The sequence below is a fragment of the Crocodylus siamensis genome, chromosome 1, assembly GCF_052110815.1.
Source record: "Crocodylus siamensis isolate JL-2025a chromosome 1, ASM5211081v1, whole genome shotgun sequence".
In the NCBI taxonomy this organism is placed as follows: Eukaryota; Metazoa; Chordata; order Crocodylia; family Crocodylidae; genus Crocodylus; species Crocodylus siamensis.
The window spans coordinates 370,406,910-370,420,574 of NC_143395.1; the positions used below are offsets into that span (position 1 = coordinate 370,406,910).

Below are 13,665 nucleotides of genomic sequence, written 5' to 3' on the forward strand. Positions count from 1 at the left end.
GCATCAGAAAATTAAAGATGTTACCAACCAGACGCTGCCTTTTCAGCTGGGAACACAGGGTGATAAAAATGTATTTTTAGAATGGTCATGACTCTTTGGTTTTAGCCACAGCATGATCTTGTGAAGAGGAAGATTTAAGTAAAATACACATCTGTTCTGGAAGGAATAAGGGTCTGAGAAATCAAAACATGTTGTGAATGTTAAGCTTCCAACAGAACATAATAGTGGGCAAAGTGGTTCAAGAGGTCACTTGCTTTTGCTGACCTGGTTCATGAAAATCTTATGTTCTGACCTCCTGAGGTATAAATTCATCAGATAACAGTTACTCGTTCTATTTTGGTCTTTGAATTTGTAGAAAGTTGAAAAAAGTGACAAGGGATTAGAACAGTTAAGACTGCCTGTTGGTTTACATTTTCATGCTAAAGCAATTATAGAGCATGACTGATTGTTGTATTAATTAATCAGGAGCAATCAGCTTTTAAATGCTGTGATTAACATGGCTCTATTTAACCCCATGTTGAGTTTTCCAAACAAAATATGTAGCACTTTTGAAGTGTAAAAGGGAAAATTACATCTGATCTGGGTAGATATCCTGGAAGTGGGGTAAATTAGCCTCTGTTGATGATTCCATAAATTCCTCAGTGCCTGAGGGAGTTTTTTAAGCTAATTCAGGTATCTACCCTGTCCTGAGACATACACTGACAAGAGTGGAAGTAGCAGGGGTGGCAGGGATTCTTGCTTTGCTTTCTGACTGAAGAGACTAATCTGACACTTTCATACTGAGATTCCAAATATTGTTGTACTATGCCCATGGTAGTTAGAAAAATGGTGATTGTTTGACTAAAGCCCTGTTTTCTGTCCTCTCCATAGGTTTATTGATTGGCTCTGGCTGTGCTCTCTATCCTTTGGGTTGGGACAGTGAAGAAGTCAGGCAGACCTGTGGTAATCTTTCCAACCAGTTTGAACTGGGTAAGTAGCTGTCACTCTATCTCAGTCCCTTTAAAGAGGGGTGGCCAACCTGGGCATGTGTGCTGCAAGTGGCATGGGCAGCCTATGTGTGTGGCATGCAGCAGACAAGAGAGGGAACAAGCAGGACAATGGCAGATGCAGCAGGAAGCAAAGCGGCAGATCAGGGAGGAAGCACTGGGTAGGGAGCCGAAAGCAAAGTAGCCACTGGGGCAAGGGAAGAGCATCAGTGGCACTTTTGGAGGGCAGAAGGTTAATTTGTGCCATGTCTGACAAAAGGGTTGGCCCTCACTGCTTTACATTCCCCTAAAAAGCACAGAAAGACCTAGAAAATACGTTCACTTAAGCAACCCTTGTAGGTATGGGAGTGTGCACACACTTGCATATTGAATGCAAGCTGTGAGACTCCTTAAAACTTTACTGTGATTGTTTTCTGATGGAACATCACAAGTATCATTAAGACAAAAAATACCCTTTTTAAAATCAGAATCTCCAAGGAAGCAATTGCCTCAAAAGCATGATAGAATATAGCAGGTGACAGAAGACAAGAGATGTAATATGAATTTGTACTGTGATACAACAGCAGAAAAAATGTCCATAGAGTGTTTACTGGTACATGCAGAGCCATCTGGTCACAGGAAAGTAATAAAGAAATATTCATAGTAAACCTAAAATTTACTCAGCCTTGGGTTTGAGATTTGATGTATTCGTGAAGTTCTGCCCATGTTTTTGGAAGTTTGAGAAATAGAGGCTGAAAGCATTCCTGCACATAGGAAATGGGTACATATCCTCCCTCCCAACAAGCAATTGCACCGACCTACCGACAAGAAGTTCTCAACTGGTCTTAGAACTTCCTATGCTTGTGGAGGAGGGAAACCCTGAGGCTTGTCTATAGACTCTATACCATGTCAGTGAGGAAGTCGCCAATAAGAGGAGACTGAGTATGTCTTGCCCATGCAAGTCTGTTGATGCATTCCAGAGACAGAAATTGCCCATTAGGCTGCTTGGGACCTGGCTCTGGGCCTGCTGCCACAGCTGGCAGAGACAGAGTTTAATAGTGGGTGCTGGGGACAAGTCCCCAATTCTGGTGCACGTCAGTGGATGTGAAAGTCGGAGACAAAAGGCAGGGTGTGCTCAGTCCTGTCCTCCCTAAGGCTTGCTGCTGATGTAGTATCAATAGGCCCATGGCTTGCCATGGGGAGCATCTGCAACGTAGAGAAAGGTAGGGTTACTATATTTCCAGTATCAAAAAGGGCTCCTGGAGGGGGGAGAGGAATATATGATTACTGGTGGGGGGGCAGTGATGCCCTGCTTCTGCCCCTCACTCCTAAGCCTGCTGGCCCTGTCAGTGCCCCTTACTCCTGACCCCCCAGCCCTGCCAGTGCCCCTTACTCCTGACCCCCAGCCCCCTGCACCCCCAGTCCTGCCGATGCCCCACACTACAGACCCACAGCACCCTGCCCTCCCCAGCCATTGCCCATGCAGCTCCTGAATGGGCATGCACACATTTTTACTTGGGAGCAGTTGCCAGGGGCATGTGACCTCCTACAGACAATCACCTTGCTCGTTGCTCCCAGCCCTAAGCAGCCAACCTGCTAGTCCCCAGGAAACCAGAGGTAGAGAAAAAACTTGAACATTTGCTTGCATTTTGAAAACCCACCCAGATACGAGGACAGGGAGCCAAAAAAGAGAACGTGTCTGGGAAAACCCAGATGTATGATAACCCTAAGTGTCCATTGTCTGTTCAAGTACGCTGAACTCAAATGTCCAAACAATTACGTTACACTTTCAATTCCTTCAAGCCAAGCTGTACAGTTCATTTTACAAAACCTTTTGTGAGCTGAACTTGGCAGAGGTCACCCTAGCTTTTGCAAGAATCCACTTCTAAATGATGATGACAGAGTAGTCAAGAGTCTTCCTTGCCTCCGGGATTAAGAGCAAACAGTGTATTTCTAATTTTGCACAGATATTTCAGCCAAGTCTGCTACTAATCCATCCTTCTGATGCAGGTGTTTGTACCTGGCTCATGAGTTATCAGTGAAGATCTGCTGACATTTCAATATGGGATGCAATAGGTTGCATTGAATACCATCAACAGTTAAAAAAAAACAAAAAAAAACAGTATTTTGCTTGGCAGCAAGTCCCTAGTCCACCTTTTTAAATGTCATTGAATATTTCTTGTCTTAATTCAGTTGTTCTTCTCTGATATTAATGTCCTCAGATATATTTTCTATAGACAGAGAATAAAAAAAACCTCAGACAACTGTGGGTTTTTTTGTAAAGATTTAAAAGACATGAACACCAAGGAGAGAAAGCAGTTCATAGATTTCATAGATTTCATAGACATTAGGGCTGGAAGGGACCTTGGGAGATCGAGTCCACCCCCCTGCCCAAAGGGCAGGAAGTCAGCTGGGGTCATAGTATCCCAGCAAGATAAGCATCCAATTTACTCTTGAAGGTGTTCAATGTAGGTGCTTGAACCACCTCCGCTGGGAGACTGTTCCAGACCTTGGGGGCTCGGACAGTAAAGAAATTCTTCCTTATGTCCAGCCTGAAACGGTCTTGCAGGAGTTTGTGACTGTTCAACCTCGTCATCCCCTGGGGCGCTCTGGTGAACAGACGTTCCCCCAGATCCTGGTGGTCACCCCCGATAAACTTATAGGTGGCCATCAGATCACCCCTGAGCCTGCGCTTTTCCAGGCTAAAGAGTCCCATGTCTCTCAGCCTGTCATCGTAAGATCTGTTTTCCTGACCTCTGATCATGCGCGTGGCTCTCCTCTGGACTCTCTCAAGCTTCTCCACATCCTTTTTGAATTGTGGAGCCCAAAACTGGATGCAGTACTCCAGCTGCGGCCTCACCAAGGCCAAGTACAAGGGGAGAATGACGTCCCGGGATTTGCTCGAGAAGCATCTATGGATGCACGCCAGCATTTTGGCCGCTTTACTAGCCGCAGCATCGCATTGCAGGCTCATGTTCATCTTGTGGTCAATGATGACCCCCAAGTCTCTTTCTTCTGTAGTGCTAACCAATGTAGCACTGCCGAGCCTATAAGGGTGCTGCAGGTTTTTCCTCCCAAGGTGGAGAACCTTGCATTTATCGGTGTTAAACACCATCAGGTTCTCGTCTGCCCATTTGCTGAGCTTGTCCAGGTCAGCCTGGATCACCCGCCTATCTTCTGGCGTGGATGCTTTGCCCCAAAGTTTGGTGTCATCGGTGAACTTGGCCAGTCCACTCCTGACTCCAATGTCCACATCGTTAATGAAGATGTTGAACAGTATGGGTGCAAGGACAGAGCCTTGAGGGACCCCACTGGTCACAGGGCACCATGATGAGTGACTGCCATCAATCACAACCCTCTGGGTCCGACCACGAAGCCAATTTCCCAGCCAGCGGATCGTGGTGGAGCCAAGGCCACAACTGGCCAGTTTGGCCAAGAGGTGATCATGGGATACCAGATCAAAAGCTTTTTTGAAGTCAAGATATATGACATCAATCTCTTCTCCCTCGTCCAGGTGATAGGTCACCTGGTCATAGAAGGAAATGAGATTGGTCAAACAAGACCTACCCGCAACAAACCCGTGCTGGCTGTCCCTTAGGATGTTAGCCTGGGCCAGTCCCTCAAGGATGGCCTCCTTAATAAACTTTTCTAAGATCTTCCCCAGGATAGAAGTCAGGCTAATGGGCCTGTAGTTAGCCCGATCCACTCTCCTCCCTTTCTTGAAGATCGGCACCACATTGGCCTTCTTCCAGTCTTTGGGCACTACACCAGAGCGCCAGGAGTTTTCAAAGATCTCTGCCAGGGGCTGGGCTATGATGCTCGCCAGCTCCTTGAGTACCCTGGGGTGTAGATTGTCAGGGCCGGCTGACTTGAAGGTATCCAGCTTCTCAAGGTGTTCCTTCACGAGGTCAGCATTGATGGAGGGTAGGGGATCCCCCTCACCCAGATTTCCCTGTCCCATAGCAGGCATGGGCATCCCGTGTGACTGATGAAAGACTGACGCAAAGTACCTATTTAATAGGTTGGCTTTTTCCTGGGCGTCAGTTGTCAGTTGCCCCATCTGGTTTAGCAGGGGTCCAACATTGCCCTTGCTTTTCCTCCGGCTCCCCACATATCTGAAAAAGGACTTTTTGTTGTCCTTGACGCCTGAAGCTAGTTGGAGTTCAGTTGCAGTCTTGGCTTTCCTGGTTTGGTCCAGTTAGGAAAAGGAATGTCTTTGTTATCTGTCAAGCAAATATTTCAGAGGAAGTGGCAGAAGGCTTCATTTCTGGATAAGCCTGGGCCAAACAGTAGAGTAGATTGAAGGGAACAGTCCTAGCGGGTCTCCTGAATCTGAACTCAATTACTTCGTCCTCGACAAAATACAGCAAACAGCTACATTTCCCAAATATTCTTTTAGAAAATGCAACAAGAAGGTAGGTTTGAATCCTTTGAGGGCAATGACCACAAAGGTGTTCCTAGCAGTGTTTTAGTTTAAATGACTCCTTGTGCATTCAATGAATTTGGAAGCCCTGCTGCCTTCTCCTCTCTCCTTGATCATGACTTGTGAGTCTTGCATTTTTTGTAGATTAAATCACGTTATCAATAGATGAAATAAAATAAGATTTGTGGAAAAATCATCTGTCAGCTTTTCCTTCCAAGGATGCATAAAGAACTTGAGCAGGGGACATATTATAGTACTTATGAAGCTCTCCGTTCTGACCATATTATCTGGATCTGCAGCCTGTTACATGTGTATTATGCAAGCCTAAACTTGACTAGGCCCTGTTCTTGCTGATCTGTTAAAATCTTATGTTAACACATTAGTTAACAGATTATAAATGAGACCAGAAGTCTGCCATAGGAATTTTCACCATGCTGCTTTGGCCACTAAATGTGACCAAGATACATTGTCCATGAATTTAAATGCTTAGCTTGTATTTCTACGTTGAAATCAGTACATGGTGGATGCTGAGTTACCAAGGCCACTGACAGAGGAGAATCATAGTCCTAGTACTGGATATTAGCCAGATTGCTTGCTGCTTTTAATTTATACTTTACAATTAATGATAACCCAGGCCTAGTCTTTTCTGAATCATTAGAGACTGGTTTTCTCATTAAAGCCTACAGGCCAAGAACAGTGTTTCAAAGAATTAATCTCACTGAGTCTCAAGACAAATTTGAGTAATTATTGCTTTCATGCGAATATTTAATGTGATTAAACTGCAATCATATGCTTTTTACTTCTGAAACTGTGGGACCAGTTGCTACAACAATTGCACACAACTGCATTTACAAATCTATACACAGAAAGCAACTATGAATCCTGTGAAACAAATTTGAGTCAGGCTCTGAGTGGGGTGGGGTGGTGATGCAGCTGCTGCCGACAGTGGGGAGTCAGTTCCTGCTCTTCCCCCTTGTGCTGAGGCTAGCTAGAATCATACTGTGACATTTCAAGTCCCGCTCTGTGCTACCGCTCTCAGAGGTACTACCTGTCAGAAAGAGAAGGGAGCTGACTGAACACCAAGCAGAAAGCATGCTGCAGCTATTTCAAGGATGCCAGAGCTATTGCTCTAGTATAAACATTTCAGGAGCCCTCGCAAAAGATATATGGGTGATCTGGAGATGTGACAGTATGGAACTGCATGGGGATGAGCCAACAGAATCATTTTGAGACCTTTGGGAGGGAAATTTTTTTGGAAGGGAATTTTTTTAAACCTAGGAAACAAAGCCCTCCACTCACAACAAATCACGCAGAAAAATCAGGAATGGCAGAGCACAGACTACTGATACATTTACTAACACTGATTTAGATATCTGACATTTATCTTTTGTTGCAAGATCTCAACCAAGGTTCGTAATACAGTTTCTAGGACTGGAACTAGGCTGATAGGGATTCACAAAGTCAAATGAATCAGGATGAAGCCAGAGCTACTCAAACACAGCTTTCTTGTTCACCTTCCCCCAAGAAGCAAAGACTGGAGACAAAAGTGGTATTTGGCAAATTCATCTAATGAACATCAAGTGATGATTTCTTAAGAACAAGGACTTAACCACCATTTGTTAAGTGGCTAACAGGTTGATTCTGCTAGCTTGGATAGGGGCCAAGAACAAACTGCTTTAAGGCTCCGGCACAGGGATGTAAAAATTCTCTTTGCTTCATTTGAATGGGTTTAGAACAAGTTTTCTTCCACTGACTTCTTATCTTGCTCCCTGGGTATTTCATTTGCCCTAGATTATCTGTGTGGATGGGTGCCGGGGGAGGAAGGGAGGAATGTGTGAGTCTTCCTGGAGTTTTGGAAGGCCTTCAACACTGTCTCTCACCCTGTTCTCATTAAGAAACTGGAGGACTGTGGTTGACACCCACACAGTCAATTGGATCGCCAACTGGCTGGAGGGCTGCACCCAGAGAGTGGTGGTGGATGGGTCGTTTTCAGCCTGGAGGGATGTGAGCATTGGGGTCCCCCAGGGCTCAGTCCTCGGGCCCGCACTGTTCAACATCTTCATCAGCGACTTGGACGAGGGGGTAAAAAGCACCCTGTTCAAATTTAATGATGACACTAAGATGTGGGGGGATGTGGGCACGCTAGAAGGGAGCAATAGGCTACAGTCAGACCTAGACAGGTTACAGGGGTGGGCGGATGAGAACAGAATGGGATTCAACACTGACAAGTGCAAAGTGATGCACCTGAGGAGGAACAACCAGCACCATACCTACAGGTTGGGGAACTCCCTTCTTTTCAGTGCAGAGGCAGAAAAGGATCTTGGAGTCATCATTGACTCCAAGATGAACATGGGCTGGCAGTGTGGGGAGGCAGTTAGGAAGGCCAACTGCACCTTGTCATGCATCCGCAGATGCATCTCAAGCAGGTCCAAGGAGGTGATCCTCCCTCTCTATGCGGCACTGGTCAGGCTGCAGCTGGAGTACTGCGTCCAGTTCTGGGTGCCACACTTCAAGAGGGATGTGGACAGCATGGAGAGGGTCCAGAGGAGGGCCACTCGTATGATCAGGGGACAACAGGGCAGGCCCTATGAGGAGAGGCTACGGGACCTGAACCTGTTCAGCCTCCACAAGAGAAGGCTGAGGGGGGATCTAGTGGCCAGTTACAAACTAGTCAGCGGGGATCAGCAGGCATTGGGGAAGTCCCTGTTCCCCCAAGCACTGCCAGGAGTGACCAGGAATAATGGTCACAAGCTGGCAGAGGGTAGATTTAGGCTAGACATCAGGAGGCTAGACATCAGGAGGGCGGCTAGGATCTGGAACCAACTTCCAAGAGAAGTGGTGCTGGCCCCTACCCTGGGGGTGTTTAAGAGGAGGTTAGATGAACACATTGCTTGGGTCATTTGATCCCAGTAATCTTTCCTGCCATGGCAGGGGGTCGGACTAGATGATGTACTCAGGTCCCTTCCTACCCTAGAAACTATGAAACTATGATATGTGCACGTGTGGCATGGACAAAGATGGGAGCAAGAAAAGTTAATAAGGAATGGATAGGGAGGTTAAAGAAGGGGACAGAAGAGTGAACTGAGTTGGTATGCAATGGGAGAAAACAAATGGGATGCTGAAGAGAAATTGCAGAAATGCTGCAAGCACTGTTTTGCAGCTGCAGGAAACGAGGTGCTAGAAGATCTGTTACGATTGTCAGGAGCAGCCACCATGATCAGAACAGGGCTAGCAGAAGTCAGAATCTCTGGAGGAGGAGCAGGGTGCTGGTAACTTAGTGGTGATATTGCTTTTTTGTTTTCAGTGGGAGGAAGCAGAAGATGAAGAGTTTTAGCCACTAAATCCAGACAGAATGTGACAGGTATTTCAAAGCATAGACCACATCTATGTCTGTTACAGTCTTCTGCTCAGTTTGGTTATTGGAGATGACAGCATCACATTGTATTTTCTAAGAACACCTACAGCATTATATAGGTCTCTCTCTCACCAGAGTTCAGCCCAGATATTATTCACTTTTCCATGGTGAACCAAATAAATGACCAGCTTAGAATTGCTTTGGATGGTATCAGTGTTATCAGATCTTTGGAACCTCCTTTACTACCTCTGTTATGGGCTACCATCATGAAACTCCCTGTAGATTATACTGTGAAAAGGAGCACCCTCTCCTTCAGGAAATCAAAGTACAATCTTCTACCTGACAGGCCATGATATTCACCATATATTAACCAGAAAGGAGGAGGACTTGGTGCTATGAGCAGGAAAAGATGATCCTTGTGATACAGCCTCATGATAGGTGGATTGAAAGGAATGGAGTGGTAAGTCTGGGGTTTCAGAGCATGAGATAAAAATATCTAAAATTTTCCATCATGAAAAACAGCCTGAAATCTTCAGGAATTAACAGTTTGAATGAAAAGAGCTTTAACAATCCTAGACAGAGAAAATAAATAACAGTGCTAAACACCCACAAAGACCCTAATTCATAGCTGGTGCATTTGATAAGAGGTATTCTTTTCTGTCTGTAGGCACTCCAACAAAAGCTTCAGACTAATCAAACACTCCAAATACTGCTGAGATAGACCATATTGTGAGGGAAAAACAAAAAGCCACTTATATGTAAATTTCAAAGGAACATTTAATAAGGCTTCAGGAAAAAATAATCATGCTTTTAATTTACATATACAAGTGTATTTTTGTATTCTTTTCTAAAAAGCCTGACTTGGCACTTTAGTGTGTCTGCTGGTTTAAGGCTTTTTAAAAAACTGAATATATATATATTTAAACTGAATATATATATATATATATATATATATATATTAAAGCAACATGGGATCTAGTTGTCAGCTTGAGTTTTATGGTCAATACAATTTACAGAGCTGAATTTTTCTAACAAAAGGAAATATTTGTACAACCCAGTATGGACATAAATGGACTATATCTGGCCAGATACAATTCCTGTAGAGCCTAGCGTAACAGAATTCCACTCCAGGGGTGGCCGTGATGCCCCTGGAGCCCCCTCAGCCTTTGATAGCCTGGTTCTCTTTGGGCATTCTCCCCTACTCCTCACCTGCCATGCCTTGAAGAAATGATACTTTCAGAAAAGCGAGGCTGCTTCAGGGCTTCCCAAATCAGATCTCTTCATGAGTGGTGGTGTCACTGCTCATCACCTTAATGGCTAATTATGTGGGCTCCATCCCCACCCCAGTACCCATGCCCAGGCCTTGCTGATACTACTTATTCCTCTCTCTCCTGTTCTTAACACCCCTCTTGGGCTACAGGCCCTGTGAGCATGTGTCAGCAAAGCCCCCTTGGGCTACAGACTTCCAGTCCCAGTTCTCACCCCTCCTGGGCTATGGGCTCCTTGGCCCCCTCAGTCTCTGACTGTGAAACCCGGTCTTTGGCCCCCTTTCTCTTGGCTCTGACCCTGCTCCTAGGACAGTTGAGACTCATGGGCTCCTCCAGTCTCTGGCTGTTGTCCTCCTTGGCCTTTGACCCCTTCCTCTAGGCCGTGGCCCTACCCTTGGGCCAGTGAGACCTTCTGGCTCCCTGGCCGTGTTTACACATGTAACTCCTGAGATCTGGCCTTGTTCCAACGATTGGACCCCTATAGCAATGTTCAGGTTTCAGGGGTGGCCATAGTGCCCTGGACAACCATGCTACCCTTGCCCCAGCTCAAGCTCTAGGGTGCCCTCCCCTTTTTACTTGCCTACCACACTTTGATTGTTTCATTGAAAGGGAAGCTGCCTAAGGGTCCTAGAGCACTCCCCAGTTCTAGCCACCAGCAGATCCCTACCAGACCTTGCTGTCTCAGTTTTGCCCATCTTAGGCAAAGTGGGTCCTCCTGACCTGCCCATACTACCCCATGGCATCTGTAGCCTTAAGGGCTTTTATGTGGCTCCAAGCACCCCTTACACCATGCCCATGCCTTGCAGGCTCTCTTGTCAGGGCCTCAGCCTTTTCTACCCATTTCTTTTGCTGGGCCCTCTAGCTCCAGTGCAGTTCCAGCCCCTGTATGTCTTCCTTGGCCCCTGGCTCTATTATAAATCCTTCTCAGGCATCCTTGGCCCTATCTTTGCCCTGGCTGTGGGCACTGAACCTGGCTTTGTTTGCCTTGGTGCCCTGGCCTTGGTCCCACATGCTCCGGGCTCTGAGCCTCTTTTGGCTCTCCCTGTCTCGGCTCCCAGCCCTGCCTACCCTCCACCTGAGCTAGCCTACCCTCTCCTTCTTGTCTGCTGCTAGCTTTTGGGCCAAAGCCCACTCCATGTCCTGGGCCCCAAGCCCTACTGGGCTCAGGACACCCCCAGATGCACTCAGGCACTATTGGGACATCCCCCAACCTGATTTTTCCCAAACCCAACCCACCAGATTAAACTGTAACAAAGGAATAAGCACACTGGCCATAACATAAAGTAAACCCATGCTGAGTCCAGGCATCAACAGTAGCTGTTGTGAGAGCAGCCATGCCTCCCCTTGCCCTGGGTTACATCCACCTGACAGCAAGCCTTCAGTGTTTTCCTTGCATCCTTAGGGGATTCCAGGAGTCACAGAGTCCCTTCCTGCAGTCATGGCCAGGAGCTTCTCGCACTCTAGTCTCCCTAACCTGGCTCAGGCCCTAGACTTAAATGCAGCCTAAACCCTGACCCTTCCTGTCACGTGGAGCTCCAGCTGAGCAGGGGTTTCTCAGCTTACAACTGCTTCTAGGCTAGGCTCTGCCCTACTCCTTAGCTGCCTATTACCCTGCAGCCCACTCGGCGCAGGCAGAGTTCTCCAAAAGTGGCCACAAGTGAGCCTCTCCCCTCTAGTGGGCAGATCCTTGCCTAGGCTGCCTTCCTTCTTATGGCTAGCAGCCCTGTTCAGCTTTCAGGGATCTATCTGATGCCTTTTCCCTTATTATAGTAACAAGAGCCCAAGACTCCCCACCTGGGGCTCAGGCTCTTTCGCTGTGTCAACACTTCCAACTCTGCCCCTGCTGTGCCACAGGCCCCTGGCCCTGCCTGTTCATCCCCTCCTGGGCTCAGACATTCTCTCTCTGGACCCCAGGCTCTCTGTTCCTTGTTCCCAGGCCTCTTTACTCCCATGCCTCTTGCCTTTAGCCCCTTTCTCAAACCTCCAGAGTTGCCTACTCCAGCTCAGATGTTACCCGGGAACCCTGCTGCCCAGGAGCTCCTCTCTGCATGGCTCTCAAGGCTGGACTGCTTGCCTAGCTCAGGCCCTGGGCTGTGTGTTGTTTGCAGTAAGGATATCAGCCTGTAAACAAAATGCTAATTTAGACTAATGAATCAGTAAAGCTTTATTTATAAATGACCGAAATGTAGCCCAGTATATGGCTTTCATGAAAATATCCATCTGTTTATCTACCTACCTAGTATATGACAGTGCCCTCAATACTGTAATGGCTGGGTCAGCTAATGTTATTTTATCAGTAAGTTGGTGTAGCAGGAGACTTGCTGCTCCTGCTACTTTAAGAGAAGACAGGCTGCCTGAGAAGGAGCCTGCAGGCATGGCAGGAGCCAATTAGAGTGTCACCAGAAGGGGGCCAGGTTTGAAGCATATAAAAATAATTTAAATAAATGCTAAGGAGCCGTCTTATTTCTTCACCAAATGTATGAGAAAAGATCAAAATTGTCAAAACCTGGTACAGCATATGCTGAAGTTTCTATTATGGATTATTTATATTGTAGAACTGCCCAGGGGTCTCAGTCTGTTCCGTGGTGGTAGGCACACTATTTCAGGGCAGACAGTAAAACTTAAATAAATTCTGATATACAGAATCATACAGACAGCAAGAGCAATTAGCACACAATTTTCCCTATAAAAATTATCCAGGTTACATAAGCAATTTACAGCAAATTTAGCATCAAGTAAGCTGGATACATTTATTATATTACATTAAAAAAGATGTCACAAAATACTAACTGATAAAAAATGAACTTCCCACCAAGGAACATTGAAGGTTCAGAGAGATCTTGCCAAGAATCGTAAGAAATTGGCATTAAACATTAGGGCTGTACAGAACGCTTGCAGTAGCATTTTCATTTTGCAAGTGATGAACCAACTTTGTAAAAAGCCTCTTAAAAGCTGTCACCTTGTTCTAAGCTGAATGTGTGTATAAAGGAAAATTTTCAAAAGAATATGTCTGAGAGAAGCCCCCCCCCTCCCATTAACTTTTAAGGAAGTGGATCCCAGTGGCAAAAGTACTGGACTAAGACTAAAGAGGTCAATGTTCTGTTCTTGGCTCAGCCACTGACCCACAGGATAACCTTGAGCATGTCACTTCTTGTCTGTGTTCTCCAGATTCTTTCATTACAAACATGGAGAGAATGACACTGAGCTCCTTTGCCAAGTGCTTTGAGGTCTACTGACAAGAAGTATGGTAGGGATTAATATTATTAATGATCTGTGGTTTTTTGGGTATTATCCTTGGGGACATTTCTAAAGGGAATGTCTAGGGATAGGATTTATAGCTACTTATACAAACCCATCCTGGTTGACGAAAAATGGTATTTATATCAAATATAAATGATTAAAAACATTACACGTTCATCACGATTTGCAGAACTGAGCCTCAGCTGGCATTTAGAATAATATATTATTGGTTCAAGACAGATCCCTGCAGTGAATTGTCTAGTGCATACATTGTTGTTTTAATTGTTCCTAGCCATGGGTTTCCCATCACTTTTCTTGGAATATTGCAGTTTATGAGATTTTATGGTTTTATGCTGAACACTTTTTTTCTGTTCTGTGAAGTATTGTAGAACAGCTTGCACACACACTTTTGTA

General features: G+C 45.8%; 1 protein-coding gene across 1 annotated transcript in view; it reads left to right on the plus strand.

The window, feature by feature from the left end:
* LHFPL6 (LHFPL tetraspan subfamily member 6) overlaps positions 1–13,665 on the plus strand; it is a 226,232-nt gene that overhangs the window by 197,643 nt on the left and 14,924 nt on the right. Inside the window, exon 3 of the mRNA XM_090027038.1 lies at positions 871–969. Coding sequence (XP_089883164.1) covers positions 871–969 — 99 coding nt within the window. The remainder of the gene's footprint in view (positions 1–870; positions 970–13,665) is intronic.